This window comes from Vidua chalybeata, chromosome Z, assembly GCF_026979565.1.
Source record: "Vidua chalybeata isolate OUT-0048 chromosome Z, bVidCha1 merged haplotype, whole genome shotgun sequence".
NCBI classification, from domain to species: Eukaryota; Metazoa; Chordata; class Aves; order Passeriformes; family Viduidae; genus Vidua; species Vidua chalybeata.
In genome coordinates, this window is record NC_071570.1 from 58,272,574 (window position 1) to 58,295,657 (window position 23,084).

Sequence of the window (23,084 nt, forward strand, 5' to 3'; positions counted from 1 at the left end):
CTTCTTACAGTGTCAAATACAGGCAGTGGACAAAGTTATTTGGATAATTCATGAATAACACAAAGACAACTTAAAATTTGGAAGCAGTTTTTAAAGCCTTGAAGGTTTAAATCAAATCCTTCACATTGATTTTTAAAAGGAATACTTAAAAAAGCTAGGAAGCAAGAAGAAGTACTGGAGCAGTACTTGCGCAAATCATGGGTTAGGCAACACAAGCTTCATGAAGAAACCACATTAGTATGGTACGATTCAAGTAACTAACACAGAAACTTTCAATTTACAGCAGTAAAATAAACTGCTAGAATGTAGAGATTCTCCTGCAATCAAACTGGGAGCTGTTTTCAGCTATACTGAGAAAAAAAAAAAAAAACTCAATTTAAATAAGTAGTTGCATCCAATTCCACAACACAAAGATGAAATTACATCACTGCTAACAGCTCCAACCTAATGGCAGGGAGTAATCATGACACGTACTTTACAGTACAATGAAGGATCAGCAAGTAGCACATAGCTAGATTAATATCAATAATTTAGTGAGCAACTTGGAAGCTAGTCTTTTTTTTTTTTTTTTCATCTACATTTAAACAAAGGATGTTTCTATTGGAATGCTTAACAGTGTCTACAAGTACCGAGTGTTTAAATATATAAAATACTAATGAATACTTTAACCATATGGTCAGCTCAGAATGCATACACAAGTATACCTGTAACTGTTATCTGAAAATTAATACATTGCTGCTAGACTAATTAAATCTTCTGTATAAGTAAGGACTTCTTTTATCTGCATATTAGATTTACAGTGAATTATATTTAGACTAAGCCAAAATGAAATAAACCTCCAATTATAACCTATTTTTACATCTCTTAACTCTAAATGCTATGTTTCTGTAATTTCACTGAAATGTATTTCTAGTTACCAATATATATTGGTAACTAGAATATTTCTGAAAAGGATATCCTAAATACCAACTGCAAGGACAACTGGACACCAAGACCAAGGACAACACTGATCCTGGGACTTGCCAAAAGAGGAATAAAAAGTACGTGCTGTACTGCTTTTTTAAGTGGCTTTTATGAATACAGTTATGATGGTCAATATTTTAAATGCTATATTCTGCTATGTGTATACGATTAGACAGAAACACAATTCTATCTTCCCTAGATACATGAAGAGTGACAACACTTCAGAGTTTCTAACTAGCCCTTCATTTCACAGACATACAACTGGCCTGTTCTGAGCTACAACAGTCTCACAGCAGTAACTCTAGTATGTTAGTTGTATTCTACAATGAGAAGATTTTGGGAAATTAAAATACTTTTCATATTTCTTAAATGTCCACACTAACTTACAGAATTTTGCAGGCTACGCCCATTGAGTTATTTTCTTCCAAAGTACATGGGGTTTGAGAAGCAAATCTTGGAGTTCTGGCACACCTATTTCCTTCCTACTCATCAGACTTATCCTCTACACATCTACCTCTTTTATTCCTGAGCTCTCTTTTTGTGATTTCTTTTTTCTTCATTATGTGTGATTCTCACAAGTTTCATTTTATGACCTAGGTGTAATGTAGAAGGATTCAAGATGCTTCTGTATTAAAAAAGGGATATACAGTCACTTCTGGTTTTAACTGCAAACAGTAGTAGCTGCAAAATGGGATGAACTAACCTCTTGTTGGTCAAGCATATCTGAATAATAACAGTGATAATTATTCATAATAAAAATAATAGCATTCAAGCACATCACAACACAAAATAAAAGACACTTAATATAAGAGATCTTTGAAAAATTAAGTTGAATATTACTTTTTTTTTTCAGGTGGGAAAAAAAAAAGTAAAGGAACAAATATCAAGTTTCACATTTCAAGAAAAATCCCAAGCCCAGAAGCCCAAAATAAATAAACCAACGAACAGAAGTTCATATTTATCTTTGTGCATCAACTTCCTATGCCTTCTGAAATACTTTAAAAAAAACTCCTCTAGTTTATACAAGACAGAGGCAACTCACTGCTAGAATGGCTTCAAGAAATTCTTTTTTTTTTATTTTGCGTTTCTAACAACACAGGGATATTTCTGTAGGACAGGACTGCCTTATTACTTAAATGTCTATGACAGTCTGAAACCTAGGTATACAGGGCTTAAACACATCATTTTCAGAGGGTTATTTCAGTGCAGCATCTGCAAAAATTCATCAGAATAAATATGTTCAGTCATATCATAGTTCTGCATTTTTTCTGTTAGATGAAGTTTCAGGTTGAGTAGGTTTCCAAATTAACATTCAATCCCAGTGGCTAAACCAAACTCGCCTGAAGAGAAAGTTGGCCATGCTCCCTCCCTGCTACACTTGAGAGTATTTTCACAGAAGCAGGGTTACTAGAGGAGACAAATTGAGCTTGAATGCTCCAGAAGTTTGTTTGGCATCACTGCAATGCCTCTTCCATTGTGCCCTGGGTCCTATCTCCCATGAGAAAATGTACCAAGCTCTCTTTTATCTTCTCCCTCTCTGCATTCCATAATTGCCAACACAGCACTGAAGGATCATAACCTGCCCCTGGGTAGGATAATTTTCAACACAGAAATGTAGCAATACAGAGCTACTTACAGGCCCTCTGTTGGCAAAAGAAAAAAAGCATATTTGGTTGAAGGAGGGGATGAATATCTATAGACTGTATTTCTATACATAGCTTGAAGTGACACATTCACATTTTCTTAGTGTTTCTTTCTCATAACTGTCTTGTTTTTAAACACTGTCCCCCGCTTGTTTTTAAACACGTTCCCCAAGCTGCACAAAAACCTCAGACTCACCCTAGTGCATCTGAACTCATCTGATGCTATCAAGGTGAAAGTATATATTTTTAAACAGCTTCAGTTACCAAAAAGACAAAATCCTGAATTACATTTCTGCAATATAGAGAACTCCAAGTACAGTAATGAGGTTTATCTGTAAGTTTATGTTTTTTTCTCTTTGTTCATAAGATACTACTCATATTATGTAAATAACAGGATTCTCCTTGCACAAAATTATGGAATAATAAAAAATGTTAATTACATCAAGTAATTACAATAATGTTGACTAGAGCCAGACAGAGAGTATTGAGAAGTGTCATTTCCAGCGTTAAGAAAAATTTGAGGAATCATGAGAAAGAACTAAGCACACGTTTTCTTTAGATAGGATCTATACAGTACAGGGAAGGAAGAGATATTTTCATATCCCTTAAGGAAGTTCTATTCCTTTTCCCCTTGAACAGTATTCAGTCCAAACACTGTCTCTTTACCTAGCACAAAGCCTATCTCATCTATTTTTGTTGTATAACCACTGAAACTGCTTTTTCATAGAAGCATGTACAGTAATGTTTTCTTTGCTGCTGCTTAGCATCACACATTGTTGATGGCATCAGTGTCACTAAACACTAAGATAAAAACAGGAGAAAGATCACTCATAGTCATCGATAGACAGTAACCTTTCATTCCATCACTGCCCATGATAGACAAAAAACAAACTATACCACATTGACCTCCACCTTGAACTCTTTAAATCATTGTGGGTGCAAAAACACTGCAAGCACATTAACAGAAAAACAGTTCATACATAAATGAGTTTAGAAAGCCTATATGACAGGAAGGTGAGCACCCATTCCTTTGGTGCAGTTTTTGGTGTGTCCTGAGCACAGCCTTAAGCATCTCCCAGTGTTTCTTCCGGCTGCTGAAAGGCTGGGTTCCCTCTCCATTCCCTATTCCAATAGCACAACAGCCTTAATCTTCCAAACCAGCACAACTGACAAACAATAGAAAGCACTGAAATTGGAGATGTCCATGTGACTGTGACAAAAGACAGCAGCAATTGCTCCTGGAAGAACAATGCATCTTAACCACATGCAGAATGGGAGCCTCAACCCTTCAATTTAGCTTTTCCCTCAAGTGTCTCACACCTTCAACTATGAACTAATCAAGCTAAAAAGGAAGAGGAAGAGAGATTGTAATTTCTATTTTTAAATACAAAGGAGACAGTCAGGTACTATCAAGATGAAGGCTAGCAAGATTGACACAGATAGGATCTAACAGTCACATCTAACAGTCATGTTGGTTAAGGCAGGCATACTCTAATACAGGCCTTTTCCAGCAGATTTGCATAGTATGTTTTCATTCAAGAAAGACAGTCTTGAATAGTGTATTTCATTAAGATGTTCTGTAATATTGTGGCTGGCCTGCCAGTGGAATATTCACAGATTTTTTTTAATATCCTTTATAATCCTTTACATCATAAAAAAGGAATTTTTTATGATTAAAAAAAAAAATGTAAAATGCTCTGCCTCTTTCTCACAGCATGAAGCAAGCAGGAATTCAATGTATTTCTGAGCCTACATTAATTTTATAATCCAAAAATGAAGTGTCACCAGGGTTCCCAGTTACCTAATACACTTTTGAAAAGTATGCCTAGACAGTCTTATAACTAAAGGTCTCATAAAAAGGCACAGACAAGCTTATAAATAAGCACATTTTACATTCAGAAAACTTCATAAGAAATTCAGAGAGACTGCTAAGAGTGACTAATGGTTCTTCTGATACTGAAGAACCTAATTTTCTTCATTAAGCATTTTTATCAACTTCATATTGCATTTTAATGAACAGATTCTCACCCAAACAAAAATGGCTGGACTTAGTTATGTTCACATACAGAAGCACAATAGCCCAGGGTAACTTGTTGTGGATGTAACTAATATTTTAGACGACTGAAATCAATGTGTCTTACAAAAACAGGTACTTCAGGAAGTCTTACAGTATAAAATTGCAAGCACACTAGTAAGTAAGATACAAAAAAACCAACTGAATGCAAAACAGCAAAGATTTTACTAGAAAAAGTGAGGCTACAATGTGGAAGAAAACCATTGAACTAAAACTAAGATTAAGAGTGGAGTTCCTTACAAACCATTGTGAGAAATGACCTTGTAGCAAAAATAAACAAAAAGCCCTGGATCGTAAATACAATACTTGATGATGGTTAAAAAAATAATAAAATTGGAACTAGTATCAATACAGAGTAAAATCAGAATATTATATTGCAAGAACTGAACAGTTTTGAGGACCAAAGTGATAGCACAAAGTGATAGCACAAAGACATTCTGGGAACAGGACAAATTTCTACTGTAATTCTACTAGCGAATAATCAAGTCAAAATAATAGAGCAGGAGATCGGATGTATTGGATGTATTAATCAGTTGGGATGAATACAACCTGTCAAAGAGCTACAGCTGTCAAAAAGGCATGTGCAATCTGACTATATCAAGGGACAAATTTTCAGTAGAGATGGGGATGTTTTACAAGAAACTGGTAAAATCTCATCCAGAGCTCTGTGAATAGTTCTGGTCACCTGTCTTAAAAAATTTATGATTTAAGCTCCAGCATGTGCAGGGGAAAACTATAAGAATAACCACAGAAGCAAGGAGAGGACAGTATAAAGAGGATACCAATGGAGGCTTGTTTAATTAGACTAGTAAAATGAAAGCTGAGAGGCAGTTAGTACTCTCTGTAAACAAACCAGGGATGTAAGAAAATGGAAGGAGAAAAACTCTTAAACTATAGGCAACACTGGCACACAAGAAGTGGGTATTAACAAGCAGTGCTGGGAACTAGAAGCCTTCATCACCAAGTGGACAATATGCTGAATGATTTTTGCTAGCAGTAGTCAAGGCAAGGAACATCACAGGAGTAAGTTGATTTTTTTGTTTGGTTATAAACAGTACTACTGTTGCTGAAAGCCAGAAGATCTCAGAAGTCCTTTTTTCTATAGGTCTGTGCCTTACTCATATTCCAAGCTCACAAACCACTCTTTTGACTGCCATTTCTTTCACATCTTATCTTTTCATACATACAGTGTGGAAAACCATTTGCACACACTTGCCTACAAAACCTCCTTACTCTGAGGTATCCCTCAGCCTGAAGGCTCCAACTGAAAAGCTAAAATACCAGTGTTTTCTGACCTAACCACTAATGAACCTAAAGGTGCAGAGGCAGTTTTGTCAGGTTCTCCTGTAAATAAAAACTTAGGGTATTTTTGATGTCTGCAAGACATCCTAATGCAGCAGCACCAGACAACAACTTTATTGTTCGTGCTGTTTTGCATAATTAACCAATTTGCCAATTCCAGCTTCTTCTCCCTATCCTTATATTGTAATCCCAGAGAAAGCTGGTAATATACTAACAGCTGCTCTGTACTGCAATGTAGAACAAACTAAATCAACAAGCCAAGCACTCTAACCACGCTATTTAATATAAGCAAGCTCCTGGCATTGTGAGCACCTTATGTAAGGATTTCAATCTTTCAAGAAATATAACTTTGTCATGCAATGTATCATTACACACAATGATTGTATCATACTGATAACAAATGTCATTATTTAAATGCTAAAAAGATAATGCATTTTAAAAATAAGGTCCAAATTTAAACATAAAAAAATAAATAAGGATGCGTAAAAGTTGTAACACTTGAAAAGAGTGTATTAGCTGTTTAGTACCCTTTCACAATCAGAAGTAGCTGAGATCATGCAACCCAACAATTGCAGGGACCTTACAAAAGCTTGAAATGTGCTTTTGCAATCTGTATCATGTCGAAGTATGTTCAATTTAGTACATATGCTACATCTGTAATAGTTATTTGAACCTACACATAGAAACCTGTAGCAGTCAGAGGCCCTGCAAGGCCTCCATGGCGGTCACTAGCCTAAGATAAGAAATGCAGAGTCATGATGAGTGGACCAGAGCTGCCCCTCTTCTGCACTCAGACCCCTGTTATCTCTCTGGCTATAGGTTGTATTCTCCTCAACCCCAGCCATTGGAGGATTTCCAATCCACCAGTAGCCTACTTAAACCCTCGCCTCTGCCCAGTTCAGGGGAAGAGCTGTCACTGGAACCCTTTGCAGAAGCTGCCAATAAAGACATCTCCCCAGAACTCCACACAGCCTTCACCTCTCTCCATCCCTGCATCTGTCGAGGCACTTTGTGAGCACAGAGCTGAAATCACTGAGAGCTGAACTCACTAGAGCTGAAATCACTCCACAATTGCTAGCTAAAGATGCCTGTGGCTAGGAGCTAGCCAGGGGGCCCAGACAGGCTGCGCCTCATCAGCACAGTGGTATCCGGGACACCTACGCGGCTGCTGCCCTGGGGGCTGGACAGACCCCCGGGACACCAGGCCGTGATAGCAACCTAGCAAGGCACCTATTTTTTTCAAACAGAGGGGCAGCAGACTGTAAAAACACTGCTTGTTCTACCCAGAAGTTGCACATTATCTTAATGAAGAGTATTCTGCTATGAAAAGACACATGTCCAGAAATCCAAGCAGACTAGCAATGGTCTTCCTCTAATATGACCTTGATTTATCTAGCACCTTAGTTATTTGCATTCATCTGGCTAGTTTATGAACATGCATCCAGCAAGACAGATGCGTACACAAATCCCAAATCCCTGGTGTTCAGACCCTTCAAAATTGTCTACCCAGTCATTTGTAGAAAAGCAATTCCAGGACAGTGCAGATACAGGTGGAAGACTACACTACTTAAAACTGTGTAGAATACACCATCAAACTAGCATGTATTTTTGCATTTTAAAAGTGGATGACAATAGAATTGAACATAACTAAACACAGAAGTGTATGCTTAGTTACAGATGTGAAGTATATGAACCACTGATACAAACACAATCCTCCTTATGTGCTGAGTGATGAGCTCTTTACCTAGCGATGGGGAGGTATTTTCATTCAGTATGAAAATAGGATAGATTGTTTAATGTCTAATCCTGTATTAGGCCTAATCATCACTTAAATTGTGCAACTTGTTTGCCCAATTCCCACCACTATTATATTATTGTTATATTACTCAGTTACTTTTCCTTCCAGTTCACTAGAGCTTGCGCTTGCAGGTAGTGTGCTAACACACTAATCTTAATTACTGCTGCTATTGAAAGCCCACTGCCCGTTTCTGCAGGCACTTGAAGACAAATTTAGCTTGGGCAACTATGGCTTCTGTACATTATTCCCTTGCTAGCTTGGTTTACCCCCTTTCAGCTAAATTCAGTCTCTGCGTCACCATACTCTTCTTTCTAATGAAAAAATCCTAACCAGGGTATGTTGCATCCTGGACTTTGGGTTTAGATCAGGGTTCTAATGTGTGTTAGCAAATTCTGTGTACCCCCATGTATCCCCCTGCGGTGGTCGATCCATGTGGGAGGGGCCCCTGCACTCCCGTAGGAGGTGACAGAAGTCTAAGGGGACCTGTTCTTCAAATATTGTACCCTCCCTTGTTGATGTCAATCAGTGTTTAATCTACTCCCCTGTTCTAGTAAGTTCTCAGTTTCTGTTACCTTCATTGGTTCCCTCTGTAAGACCACTCCTTCCCCATGCCCTCACTGGTTTTGTATATGTCACCCCATCCCTGCTCCTCCCCTTAGCCCTTTCCCGATTGGACTGTTTGTACCTTAACCACTCCCACTCCTCTCCAGTTATATATCCAGCCCCACCTTCCCTCAGGGCTCTCGGAGCCTGCTCCCTTTCCTGAGTGGTTGTCTCCCTGCACCCTTATCTTCTCCCTCAATAAACCCTCGAGGAACACAGCAGCCTGAGTGACCTCTTGTCCTTCTGGTGGAACTATCCGTACCCCATCAGCGCCCCCCGCAGACCGGCCAGTCGAAGGTCTCCCCACCTGACCCAGCACCCGGGCTGAGGTGGCAAAATACAATTGGCGCCCGAACACGCTGACCACTGCCCTGGCCAGCGAGAACGTCTCCTCGAAGTTCTCAGATCTGTGACCCAGATCTTCAGGACCTCAAGCGTCGTTCAGATCCAATTCCAGGGACAGTTCTACTTCTATTCTGAGAAGACTTCTGTTTCCTGGCTCTGCCGACACCTCGTAGACATCCTACTCCATAGTTTCGGGGGAAGCTTTGGATTCTACGAGACCGGCAGAACTCCACCACCCTGCCAAGGCTCCCTTCTTTTCGCCTGCATCCTTCTTCTTCGGTCTGGTGAGTTTAGCTGCTCTGTGCTAGCAGCCGACGCAGGCCCTTTGCTTTTCTTTTCTTCCTTTGCTTTGGCTGGGATTTTTCTCTGCAGTGGGAAACACGGGCAATCACCTTTCCCCTGCGAGATGAGAGTTTTATTCCCAAGTTAAATCCTCCCTTGTTCTGGGAAATATTCCTTTCAATAAGAGGGTTCTTAAATCTTTTGTTAATTTTATTTTTGAGCATTTTCCGGATGTTACAAAGGAAGATGCTTTATCTGTTTCCTTTTGGGGAAAAGTTGGGAGGCACATTTATGATATTCAAGTTTCGGGGAATTTTAAAGTGGGACGTTTCTTTCCTATTTATAATTCTATTTTTATTTTAGTAAAATCAAAAGGGGAGAGTTTGGCCCCCGGTCTCCTACCCCTCATTCCTCCTCCGTCATTCCTAATCCCATTTCCCCTAAGGGTGGGTCGGGAGACAGATCCTGCCACAAAGAGGCACAGGGTTGCTGCTGTCTCCCTGCTGCTTCCTGTCCCACTCTGTCCTCTTCTTGTGCTGTGACTGGCCATCCTGGCATGAACTCTATCCACTCCCTCACTCCAAAAACCCTCAATCCCGGTTCTATTCCCAGTTGTTCTAGTGGTTCTAACACTGTTTCACTGAATCAATCATGGCTGATTGCCATGGCCCACAAAATGGTGCCTGTACCTCCTCGTCACTCCCTCAGGCTCCTGCCACTCTAGTGTCACCTCCCTCCTCATCAGTTGCTGCCCCTGCGTCGGGTCCCTCCCTCTCCATTGCCTCAACTTCTGTGTCATCAAGACCCTCCCCACCTGCCTCCCTGACCACTCCCTTGGGTGGGCCCCTTGTGGGTGGGACAGACCTACAAGAAGGCCACACCCCCTCTCCTGCCACTTCCGGTTCCCACACTACCGGAACTGGAAGTAGGCCTGGCCGGAAGCAGGCCATCTTGGCCTGCAGGGTCTCCTGTCACGGGACCCGCTGGTCAAGGAGAGGCTCTACGCCCCAGCCCGTCCTGCTTCATCCTCAGAAGAGGATGAGGACAGTGACGGCACCCGACCTACCACAAAGTCGGGGGGAGGCTGGGCTCAGATATGGGCTGAGGCCATCAAAGATGGGGACCTAGATCTTGCAAGGGATCTAGGATCGTTTGCAGCACCGGTCACCCATAGGAGGGGAAAAGAGCCAAGGTGGGAACAATTACCCTACACCAAGGTAAAAGAGTTGAGGAAGGCGGCCAAGGACTACGGGCGTAATTCGCCTTTGTTCAAAAATGTACTGGACTTGACTTTTGCCAGACATACCTTAGTTCAACATGATTTGAAATACATTGTCAAGGCCTTGTTTTCTCCCATGGAATTTCTTCTGTGGGAGATGCATTGGAAAAAATTAATAAAGCCACTCCTCCAAAAATATGACTTGAAAGAAGTATTAGGAGATGGCACCGAGGGCCTTGAAGCTCTCGTTGGAGAGGGGGAGTTCAGCAAACCAGAAGATCAAATTTTGCTGCCAGAGAACTTATTAAATGAAATCCGTGATGCTGGAAAGGAGGCATTGCTAAAAATACCAGACAGCACGACCCCTCTCCAGAACTTTTCATCTGTTCTTCAAGGCCCAGAGGAAACATTTATAAAATTTGTTGACAGACTTAAAGAGGCCATTGATAGACAGATAATGCCGAGGCCAGGGAAGAACTTCTTAGGAAAATGGCCTTGACCAATGCAAACTCGGAGATGAAAAAGATCTTACGGGCATTGCCTCAAGACCCTGAGCCCACCATTTCCAAGATGGTCAAGGCATGCTCAAAGGCAACCTCCATGGAGCAGACAGTGGTATTTGCGGTCAGCAAAGGGGTAGGGAAGGCAATGGTGGACCTCATGAACATCCGCTGTTTTGGATGCAGCCAATTGGGCCATATACAAGCGAACTGCCCACATTGGCTGCCAGAACGTTTTCACCATCAGTACACCCCCTCCCCAAGACCTTTTTACAGGAATCCCCACCAGCAACAGCCATTTCGGTCGGGAAACGGATGGCAGAGCGCGATGAGGGGCCGCACGATGACATCAAATGGTCCGTCCCAACATCCTGCACTTCCAACCCTCCCGGAAAACCACTGCCCCAGCAGTACGTTTCTCCAGACATCCGCAGCCATGAGGATGGACTTTGGCTCCTCCGCAGGACAAAACAGCTAAGTCACACCTGCCGCCAAGTCCTCCGCAGTAACATCCACGTCCTTTTCCCCGACGAGGACTTGGTCCATGTCCCTGCGGGATTCCTCCCATCGCCCTATTGCCACCAATCTGCCACTGTTCTCCTCCTCGGCAACACCACCCACACACCAGACGACATCACCGTCATTCCGGAGGTTGTTTGCTTTGAGCCAGGCACTGAGATCACTGTCTCCGTAGTTTGCACCAATCCACCATTCACCTTGTGCAAGTGGTCTCCGTTCGCATCATGTTACATCCTCAATGCGCAAGAAGACGATCGGACTGATAAGGACATATTAAAGGCCGAGAAAGGTCTTTAATAACATCTACGATTTCTTTTCAGGGGAAATCCATCACTTTGAACCTAATGGCAGACACCGGAGCGGACATTACCATCCTCCCTCAGACAGAGTGGCCCCGCGACTAGGAGTTGGTGTCCCCTTGCGGCACGATCTCCGGAGTGGGAGGAGCTGTCAATTCCCATCAAATTAAACACCTGGTATGTGTGGAGGGACCAGAGGGACAGATAGCAATGATTAGGCCTTTTGTTGTTTCTTCCAACGTCAGATTGCTAGGAAGGAACGTTTTGTCCCAGTGGGGCGCCAGACTTGACATCCCTAATCCTGTGTGGGATTTTTAGTACGGGCCACTGCGGAGCACACCTCCCCACCCTTAAACTGGAAAACTGATACACCGGTGTGGGTGGACCAGTGGCCCCTGCTGGTAGAGAAATTGAATGCGCTCAATGAACTTGTAGAAGAGCAGGTGCACCTGGGGCATTTAATACCTTCCACCAGTCCCTGGACCACTCCTGTCTTTGTTATTAAAAAACCCGGCAAAGACAGGTAGCGCCTGCTCCAGGATCTCTGCAGGGTTAATGAAGTCATCAAAGATATGGGCTCCCTTCAACCAGGCCTTCCCTCCCCCTCCATGCTTCCCCAGGATTGGCAGCTTGCAGTCCTTGACATCAGAGACTGTTTTTTCAACATCACACTATATCCCGGAGACGCTCCCAGGTTCGCCTTCTCTGTTCCATCAATTAATCGAAGGGAACCTTACAAGAGATATCAATGGACCACTCTGCCCCAGGGAATGAAGAATTCCCCGGTGCTCTGCCAGACATTCGTAGCCCAGGTTCTTTCACCTATACGTAAACTCTTCCCCGAGGCCATCTTTCTACATTACATGGATGACATTATTATCTGCACTGCTAGTAGCACCTATCCAAAAGCAGCTCTAGACAAGACCATCAGGACAATCAAAGCTGCAGGGTTCCAAATTGCTGATGAGAAGATACAGCTGTCATCCCCCTGGAGGTACTTAGGTTTTCTGATAACTGGAAGGACCATTGCACCCCAGACCCTTACCACCAAGGAGAATCCACGGACATTGTGGGACATTGAACAACTTTGCGGCACCATCACTTGGATTCGACCTCTCCTGGGACTCACCACAGAGGAGCTGTCGCCCCTGTTCAATCTTCTTAAAGGCGACGGCGACTTGGCATCTCCTCACGAGTTGACATCTGACACCCGTGGAGCCCTGGAGAGAGTCACAGACACCCTCAAGTCCCGCCAGGCGCATCGGGTGGTATGGTCCCTCCCACTTACCTGTGCCATCTTGGGTAAGTGCCCTAATTTGCACGGCCTTGTCTTCCAGTGGGATGCGAGCCAAAAGGACCCACTCATTATCATCGAGTGGTTGTTTCTACCTCATCAGCCAGCGAAAACTAACACAACCCCTGCAGAACTTATGTCAAAACTTATCCTGAAAGCCCGCCAATGCCTCTGGACCCTTGCTGGGTGTGATCCGGCATGAATTTTTCTTCCCCTAAATTTGGAACAATTGGAATCCTTAATGCAAACAAATGAAAACTTACAAATTGCATTGGACAGCTATCCAGGCCATATTTCCATATATCATCCCAAGCATAAATTGTTTAAAGACACTTTACATATGGCTCCAAAATCCTTTAAAAGCAAGGTTCCAATAAAAAATGCTCTCACGGTGTTCACCGATGGTTCTGGTAAATCCCATAAATCGGTGATCACTTGGAAGGACCCGGACAGCCAGAAGTGGGAGTCTGATGTCCAATTGGTTTAGGGTTCCCCCCCAGATCGCAGAACTTGCTGCGGTCATGAGAGCATTCAGAAAATTCCAACACCCTTTTCATTTGGTTACTGATTCGGCATATGTGGCCAGGATAGCAGAGCGGGCAGAACATGCCCTGCTCAAAGAAATTCAAAACAAAACCTTATATGACTTGCTCTCCGAATTAATCTGGCTGATCTCCCACCGAGAGCAACTCTACCACATAATGCATGTCCGGTCACACACAGATTTACCAGGAGAGATCACAGAGGGTAACCAGAAGGCAGGTATGTTGGCGATGATGACCATACAATAAATTCCACAATACTGAAGCCTACCCTGCCAGATATCCATACCCAAGCAAAGCTCAGCCATGTGTTTTTTCCACCAAAATACGCCGGCACTTAGCCACCAATTTAAAATCTCCAGAGAGCAGGCTAGAGCTATAATAGGTACAAGCCCCAATTGTCAATCCTATGCACTTCCAACACTTGCTACCGGGGTTAATCCCTGAGGATTGGGGGCATTAGAAATCTGGCAGACAGATGTTACACATTTCAATTCTTTCGGATCACTCAAATATATTCATGTTTCGGTTGACACGTTCTTGGGAGCAGTTTTTGCTTCCTTATGTACAGGGGAAAAAACCAAGGACATCATCAAACACCTCTATATGGCTTTCTCCACTTTGGGTGTCCCAAAGTCTCTGAAAACAGATAATGGACCAGGGTTCACGTCCAAGCAGTTCAATGAATTTCTGCAGCGGTGGGGTATTGCCCATAACACCAGCATTCCCCACAACCCTACAGGGCAATCCATTGTGGAAAGAACCCACAAAGAAATTAAAATACTATTAGAACAGCAACATAATTCAGCAATGACAATGAGCCCTGTAGAGAGGTTATGTAAGGCCCTTTATGTTCTAAATTTCATGAACTGCTCGGACAAAGAGCCAAATCCTCCCATCTTGTGCCATTTCCATAATAACACCAGAGCGTCTTAAGGAAAGGGGTCTTAAGGAAAGACCCCCTGTGCTCTTTAGAGACCCTGAGTCCAAAACCATCAAAGGTCCATATCCTCTTGTAACCTGGGGGAGAGGGTATGGATGTGTTTCCACCGAACAGGGCCCCAAGTGGATCCCAGGAAAATACATCAAGCCGTATTTGGACACCACCTCCAATGAAAGCCACCCCCCAGACCACTGCCCCGAGACGTCACCTCTAGCAGAAGACACCGTCTTCTGGAGCCTGGGGCCGCAGGAAAAAGAAGAAAGGCGTGCTGACCAACACCGCCATGCAGGCAATCCTTACATACAGACACTTCCCACTGGCTGTTACCATACACCCTCTTACCCCACCCCCTTCTGTTCCCTATCCTTTTCCCTCTTACCACTTCCCTCGACCTTCTACCCCTCACCCTTAGCCCAAAGTTCTTATTTATTTTATAACCTTTAATAAAACGGGGGAGAAGAGAGCAAAAGAAAAGCCATCCATATTAATGCATGTTTTGCTTTATTATTAAATCAGAACCACCAGAACAACAACTTACCAGCTGGAACACCCCACTGCAACCAGCTTGCTGCCATCACCATCGCTTTCATCATATGGATTCAAGTGGCAAGAAGCTGGATTGTACCACAGCCCAAAGAAAATGTGTGGATCACGCTGGCAAAATCCATCGGCCAAGACCACTTTTGTATGGCCATGGGCAATGTAGACAACCTATTGTCTACGTGTCTGGTGGGAGTCCCTCTGTCTGAAAACGAATATCCTTACACAGGGATGAAACCTAACCTGGCGGACTCCTGGCTTGGGTGGATAAGGACCCTTCCACAGGCACCACAGGAACCTCAGGAATTGGACTTACTGGGGTCCACAAGAGCCCATGTTTGTATTCGATTTTATTACAAGGCTCCACAAATAAACCCACATAACACAGTTAGGGACATTTCCCCAATAGATCAAAAATACAAAGATGATTGGTGCAATTTTACCAGCATTGTGTGGTCCAAGTCCTACCCATATCCCAAGGAGCTCCCCCAGGGAGTGTTTCTGATCTGCGGGGACAGAGTGTGGGCTGGGATCCACTCCAAGATCAAAGGGGGTCCCTGTAGCCTTGGCAAACTTACTACGCTGACACCCAACAAAACCCAAATTCTAGACTGCAAAAAGGAAAGTCAATTGGCTCGCCAAAAACGGTCTTATGGAGAATTTGATCCAAATTGTGACTCCGAAATTTACGACTGGGGCAAGACCAAGAGGCTCACTGCATCCATTTTTTCTACCGTGGTATGTAGCAGCAAAGGCCCTCAGTGAGATTTCTCACCTGGGGTGTTGGCTAAGTAAGCAAGCCAACGCTACATCCACCACCCTATCAGACCTGCTGGCGGACGAAGAAACCACCAGACACGCCACCCTGCAAAACAGAGCAGCCATAGACTTTTTGCTGCTCACCCATGGCCACAGCTGTGAGGATTTTGAGGGGATGTGCTGCTTCAGCTTGTCATCTAGAAGCAGATCCATCCAGGCCAACATCCAACAGATCCAAGCGCAAGTCAAAGACCTAAAGACAGAAACTCGGGCTGTGGACGTGGTGAATAAACTGTTTATGCAATGGGGTGTTCCTGGGTGGGTGGTTCCAATTTTAAAAGGAATTATTTGGATTCTAATCATTACCTTTATGATTTCACTAGCTTTAACCATTTTTTAAGAAAACCCTGACCAAAACTTTAGGGAATGTTTATTTAATTAACAAAAAGGGGGGAGATGTGGGAGGGGCCCCTGCACTCCCGTGGGAGGTGACAGAAGTCTAAGGGGACCTGTTCTTCAAATATTGTACCCTCCCTTGTTAATGTCAATCAGTGTTTAATCTACTCCCCTGTTATAGTAAGTTCTCAGCTTCTGTTACCTTCATTGGTTCCCTCTGTAAGACCACTCCTTCCCCGTGCCCTCACTGGACCCGTGCCGTCCTTTCCTGCTGTTACCCCTCCCCCCAGCCGGGGCCGCCCCGGGCCCCCGGCGCCACCCCTGCCACCTCCCCATTGGCTCCTGCCTTCCACACCACACCCCCACAGCCCCGGGACTGCCCCGGGCCCCGGCGCCGCCCCTGCCGTGCCCCTCTTGGCTCCCCCGGGCCACGCCATGCCCTGAGACCACCCCAGGCCCTGGTGCCATCCCCTACTGCGTCCCTATTGGCTTTCCCAGACCACGTGACGCCCCCCGCTCCACCCTCCATAAAACTCCCATGAGACAGGAGCTGGGCAGCCATATTCCCCAATACAGGGATTGGGAGCACACCAATAAAATGCTGTCAGCTCCTGCCATGGGGAATTTGGTCCTTCCTTCACCCCTCTTTATCAAGGTCCCTCGCGCGCAGCGGTAGAACCGGCCGACCCACCTTCCTGGAGCGCATGGCGCCCGGCAACAGTGGCAGGACCGGGATCGGAGGAGCCGTGGTGCCCCACCAGGCACGGTGGCTGCTCCGGACCTGGGAGAAACAGCAGAACGCCACAAGGGTACTCATCATTCATTTTTAATAAAGCATAACTGTCTCCATCTAATATGTGGTTCAGCTTGATGCATGCATACAATAAAAAGAAAACCATGTTAAGGAAGGTAGCATGGTGATCAGGGAGGGAAAATCAAATGTAAATACCAAGTCAGCACAACCAAGAAGGTAACTTGGAAGGGAAGGTCTTCCTTGCTGCTTCAAGAGCTACATTCCTGGGGAAAAATACCAAGCTGCTGCTCTTTCAGGATCAGGTATATACTTAGAAGTCTCTCTACATGGATGATACTGATTTGGAGGCATTGCTTATGTAATGGCCATCTGTAATGTTATAATTAGACTGAGAATCATACATTCCTTTTCAATTCTGCTAGCATGCAGCCCTTCACCTATAACCAAAATATGAGGTATCTTTGGCAATAACCTTTCATTGAGAGATTTGTCCTTTCCGGTAAAACAGCATTCTCTGCTTAAACATATTTAGTCTTCTTTGCAAGTATACAATAATCTCAGCAGATACCAGCATTTCCATTGGTTCTCTAAAAATCACTCATTTGACAACAAATATTTGATTACTGAAGTTACTTGATTCATTATGAAGGTTTCCATGACAACAAATGAAGAAGATATAATAATAATTTAAATTAAAATATTTTCCTTAGAAATCAGTACTTTAAAGTTACCTTTCAAAAGTAACACCATAACTAATTTTCTGTTTCACTGTCATTTTTCCTTCTGTTGCTAATCTGAGGAAGACATTCCTTTTAGTTTAAGAGCTACAAAAATACAACATGTGATTTTCCTATTGTATGGTTTGTCCATCAGTTTTGAAACAGACCATGAAGAGGGATTTTATTTTAATGGTATAGTCTTTGAAAAAAGGTGATGATTGAGGAAAATGGCTAAAATAATATAGCAAACTTTTAAATCAAATGTGACATTGAAAATCTAATAATTCTTTGTGTAGCTCTTTCCCTAAATTCCTAAAGCATTTGTGGACAGAAAACACGAAAATACCAATACAAGAGAATACAACTAAAAAAATTGGTATTTACACAAGATGAAGAACAACAAGGTTAAAAATACAGGCTATACGTGTGCTCTGCTCTATGGAAATCCAACTAGGCACTTAAAATTATTTAAATCACAGTATGGATCTGTCAGGTATCAGGAACTGTGATGTTCACCCTCTGGTGTTTTTTCCATGTGCTTCTATTTCTCAGTGACAAAAAAAATGTGTAATACAACCACAAGACAGCTTTATCTGAGCACAGCATCTGTTAAAACTGTCCAAATTATTAATATCCACTACCAACTGGTGACTGTATACAGACAATCTCAGACCAGCTGCCTAAAAATATGTATCCACACCCCCAGACGATAGCCTTACAAACAGACTGCCATTTTTTGTTCTCTTTTCTAAGTGCAATTTGTTCTGTCCAAAATTCATATTTGAAACACTCCAGCAAAGTGTTCTGAGAAACTGGCTACATCTGCAGTTGCACTGCAATGTTCAAGTTTCAGTGCTTTCCTCAAGATACCTGAGTATCTACTACCTTATGTATACCACTTCAATACTCAGCTTAAATAAAATATTACTTTTAGATGAAGTTTTAGATGAAGTTTAGGTTTCAGTTCAAAAAGAGCTCACCCCTTTTCAGACAAAATGAAATCTAAGATTCTCACATGAAACCTGTGAGAATAAAGGCAAATTGAAAAATTCATGTTAAAACCACCAAAGCTTGTAGCACAGCTAAATGACAATTTATTACAAACAATAGAAATACACAGCAAAGTGCCCTGGTCTACTGCTATTCTACCCAAAGCAATTGTTCAATAACTTAGCACAAGCCCATGACCACAAAAAATTCATAATGTCCTTCTTCTCCAAGACCAACATGACTACCTGTGGTAGAGTTCAATTTGCAATTACTACATAGATCATAGTTCAATATTTAGCTTGAAGTAAAACATATATTAATTCCACTCTTTCTTTGCAATATTCATTTTCCTCAACTGGAATATAAAAGGACAAAATCTCATCTCAGAAGCAGAAAAGCTACTCCAAACAGCACTGGCTTAAAGCACAGAAAACCACTAGGCAGACTAGGCCCCTAGGACATCATCTGGAAGCACAGGAAGCACCAGTACACCTCCCTCACTGGGATGAGGCAGTTGCATAGACAGTGTGATGCCTCCTACAGCGACTGACCAGGACTATCCCTCTGAGGTAAAGACTGGCATGATACTTTGGAGATGCCAGAGAATGGAGATGAACAGTATGTTGCTAACAGCATCCAGACCAGTAACCTTAAATCATAGCCTTTGATGGAGATTACTGCCATGTGATAACAAATGCCAAAACAAAGGTGTACTGCACAATACAAAATAAATTAATTCAATACTTCCTGCTTTCTGGATGGTACTAAGAAAGGCTTCCCTCCTGGGATTCTTCCTTTTGAAAATATAAGCATCATAATGATCTTTCCTCCCTACATTTCATATGAAATTTAACTTGGAAGCCATGAAATTTGACTAGGAGTACAAAACTGTTCCTTAGAGAAAAAGAAAAACTAACTAAACAAAAAAACCTCTAAAACAAAAATCATGTGCCATGGTATTAAATTCCAACAAATGAATCATTAAAAAGGAGATTGGCTGGAATAAGATGCATGACAAGAACACTATATAATTAAAATCAGTATTGTATTGAACATTGGATGTCCTTGCTGCATTTCAGAAATCTATTTAATAGTTTATTATACAATCTTAATAACACTGTTATTAACAATCTTGTGGAAGTTAAAGCTACAATTCTAAAATGTACACATGAAAGTAAAAAAAAAAAAAAAAAAAAGAAAAAATCCCTTTTCCTATTATTATTAAGCTTATGAAGTATTTTTAATATGTTATTCTCATTGCAAAATTTCATGAAGTATTTCCTTTCCCACTCTTTATAGACACTGAAAACTTCAAAGAAATATGAAAGCTTCAATGGACATGAAATATATCTGTGTCCTTTCAAACAGAGTTCTGAAACTAATTACGCTGAAATACTGTAAAAGATGTTACAATAGGAAAAAGCTGATGAACCTATAACTGCATTTCAGCTGGGTTTGCTGGGGGTGAGTATTTTTTCCGACATAGCAGCCACTGCTTGCAGACATTTAGAAATTTGTTAAAATAATTGGAAGAATTAAGTAGGCCACTGTATGCATTTGTGAAAAGCAGACACCAAGATAAGAAGCTTAGGTGTGTGTTGCTAAACCACCCTAAAAGTGGCATTGCTTTATATACTGCTGCTTTGCTTTTGGAGTCAGTTCAGGCACTGAAGCCTTACTTTGATAAGAAACCAAATTTTAATTCTGCTTTACATATCTTAAATAGGAGCATTTTAAATGCATCTTTCTCTCTTTTTCCTATATCTAGTGGTTCTAGATGATAAAAGTTCACTTTCTACTGCTTTACGACCCGTGGGGTAGTGACAGCAATGCCTGAAACAAGGAGAAAAAACATTTGCCTGAAAAAGGCATTAATGAAACAGCAGACAGTTCTTCACTGCACAGAGGTGAAAGCATGAATACCAGTTTTCCAGACTAAAACTGTCCCTTTTATCTGCAAATAATTAGGTACACTAAAGTAAATGGGTTGTACGTGCAGTTTTCTTTATGTATTGTTCAGTACCTCCTATGTACAGTTCAAAATTACAGTATGTAAGAAATCCCTCATACCTAAACCAGTTTTACACTTCACAAGGTTAAACCCAAATAAATGCAAATACAAGAAAGTAGAAGAAACTAGACAATGAATGCTTGTTTGGGTTTATGACGGCCACATATGCCATGAACTCCCACTTTGATCTGAACATTAGCATTGTTTAAGATTTGTTTTCACTTTTTAAAAAATGGTAATACTGAGTGACTTATTACTTATTTTTCAAGGAAGGTGGCTGGGGTCTATTTTCTCAATACTGTCTTGACACATTACTGTAAATTTATTTATTTTAAAAAGACTACATTATTCCACAGGAACAGATTTTTACATGTAGATTATTCACACTTTAAATATCATCATTTAAAATTGTAAATAAAAAATAAAGAATGGCTGCATATCTATCCAGCTATGTTCCAGTATTTTATCCAACCTCCAGACATTACAATGCTCAATTGATCAAACATTTATTAATAGATGTTATAAACACATTATTTCTTTCTTGAATCAACTCAGAGACAACAGATCTCTGATCTGAAAGTTTCAACCTTTTAAAAAGCTGGAATAAATCCTCATCTCAATTTCACCATTTTTTACTCACCATTCTCTTCATAAAAGAAAAAATTCTGTATTTTCCAGCAAATAGTTACTCCTTATGAGTAATCCAGTTATAGCTATGTGGATGTCAACATTACAAGAAACACTGCAAACAAGTATGCAGGTTGTCATCTTTCTATCTGGCAACCGTAAAGGCTCTCCTTTTGAACAAGAAAAGGCACTTAGGTTTCAGTTCAAAAAGAGCTCACCCCTTTTCAGACAAAATGAAATCTAAGATTCTCACATGAAACCTGTGAGAATAAAGGCAAATTGAAAAATTCATGTTAAAACCACCAAAGCTTGTAGCACTATAAGCACTTAATGCAAGTATTGCATGGTCTCCCAAAATCATGTCTTCTCACATTGAGCTGTACAGTGCAAGCACTGAACAAATACCAAATTAGGACAAAACATTCCAGGATTCTCAGATACGGTGTTTTTCAGAAATGTCTCCAAACCCAAATGTAGCAAAAGGAAGTAAAAGACCAGTGATGCAAATGTTGCTTTAGTCCTCAATGACCAAATATCTTTCAGAGGGTTGGGTTTTTTTTTTTAAGAAGTTCTTCAATAATGCAATATTGCAGCACATATGGAAAAAAAAAATCCCACTTTTATCTTGTAAAAACTTCAAGCTCAGCATAACAAATTCATAAGAAAGACCAAGTCTGAGCATGAAGACCCTTATTGCCTTCATTTTTAGGCTTTGTTTTATAATCATTGCGTGAGTTTGTTTATACACAAACAAGCTTTAGCACTTAAGAGAAAAACTTGGCAACTGTGAGGAACCACTTGTATACTTGTTCCTCTTACCTTACAGCTCTTATCACCCTACAGGCTGAGTTAATCAAAGCCAAGGCACTTCTAACATGCACATGGATACACCTAAACTTTACAACAAAGGAAACTGACTGGTAGTGTGTTTATAGTATCCTATGATCTACTAAGTTTGTCTTTAAGAATGAATGGTGTTTTACAACTTGTCCTTGGTGCTTCTGGATTTGTCAACCACCCCAGTAACACTAATAAGGTATCAGCTCATACTTTTTCTTTAAAACCTCTAGTGGTAATTAAAACAACTCCTGATTTACAGTCTAATTAAAAAGATAATGGGATAATAAAAGTTCTATTTAAAAAGCTTAATATTTTCAGTCTAATCTCTAATGTTATTTAGCAGACTGCCAGCCCTTATTATTGGCTCTTGCATACTTATTTCTATAGGTTCCTTTCCTGGTGGAGAAGTAGCTTATTTTTTTTAACCTCCTGAAGCAAGAAAATAAAAATAATCCAGAAGCTCAGTGATATGTCTGGTTCTGATTTGGCATCTTTTAGTTTTCTTAAGAAGCATGACTGAGTATTTTGCAGTGGATTAAGACACACAGTAGGCAAATGACACCCAGTACTGTAACAGGAGAAGCTTTGTAGGTCATCTGTTCAAAAAACTTGCTCACTTTTGCTCTTTTTGTCTTCTTCCACTCTATCCACCACAGCTCTGGGACTCTGCATGAGTACTCCAAGGTATCACTGGGTCAGTCAGCACACATCACAGACTTGCACAGACCTGTATGTTTTATGGAGTATCATCCTAATGAGGAGTTGGCATCTGTAATGCCTTTATTATAGTAACAGAAATTAGTTTTTGCACTTACATATTTTCTTCAAAATCACATTAAAAAAATCTCCTGTTTTTGCTTGTTGCAGCAGGGGAAAACAGTCAGCCTCTTTGCAGCTTCATTAGTTTAAATGCAGAAGGAGAATTTATGTCTACTCAACTAATTACATTAACCCATTACTCAACAAAGTGATCTCTGTGGACTCCTTAGAGAAAATCATGCAAGAAAAATCCTAAAATATAGCAGAAGAGAATTCCCAGTAGTTTCCTCTACAATTAATTCAATGCATAATTAGCAAAATTGATTACTTATCAAGTCATGGCTCACCTTGCTGCACAAAGCC

General features: G+C 41.5%; 1 protein-coding gene across 2 annotated transcripts in view; it reads right to left on the minus strand.

Moving 5' to 3' along the window:
• COMMD10 (COMM domain containing 10) overlaps positions 1-23,084 on the minus strand; it is a 119,680-nt gene that overhangs the window by 49,770 nt on the left and 46,826 nt on the right. The window contains exons 6-7 of one of the 2 annotated variants that reach the window (XM_053932939.1): positions 16,713-16,802; positions 15,685-15,878 (exon numbers count right to left, since the gene is read on the minus strand). The exons of the other annotated variant lie outside the window; for it this stretch is intronic. Coding sequence (XP_053788914.1) covers positions 15,819-15,878; positions 16,713-16,802 — 150 coding nt within the window. The 3' untranslated portion in view covers positions 15,685-15,818. Of the gene's footprint in view, positions 1-15,684; positions 15,879-16,712; positions 16,803-23,084 lie in introns of those variants that run through there. 2 annotated transcript variants of the gene reach the window in all.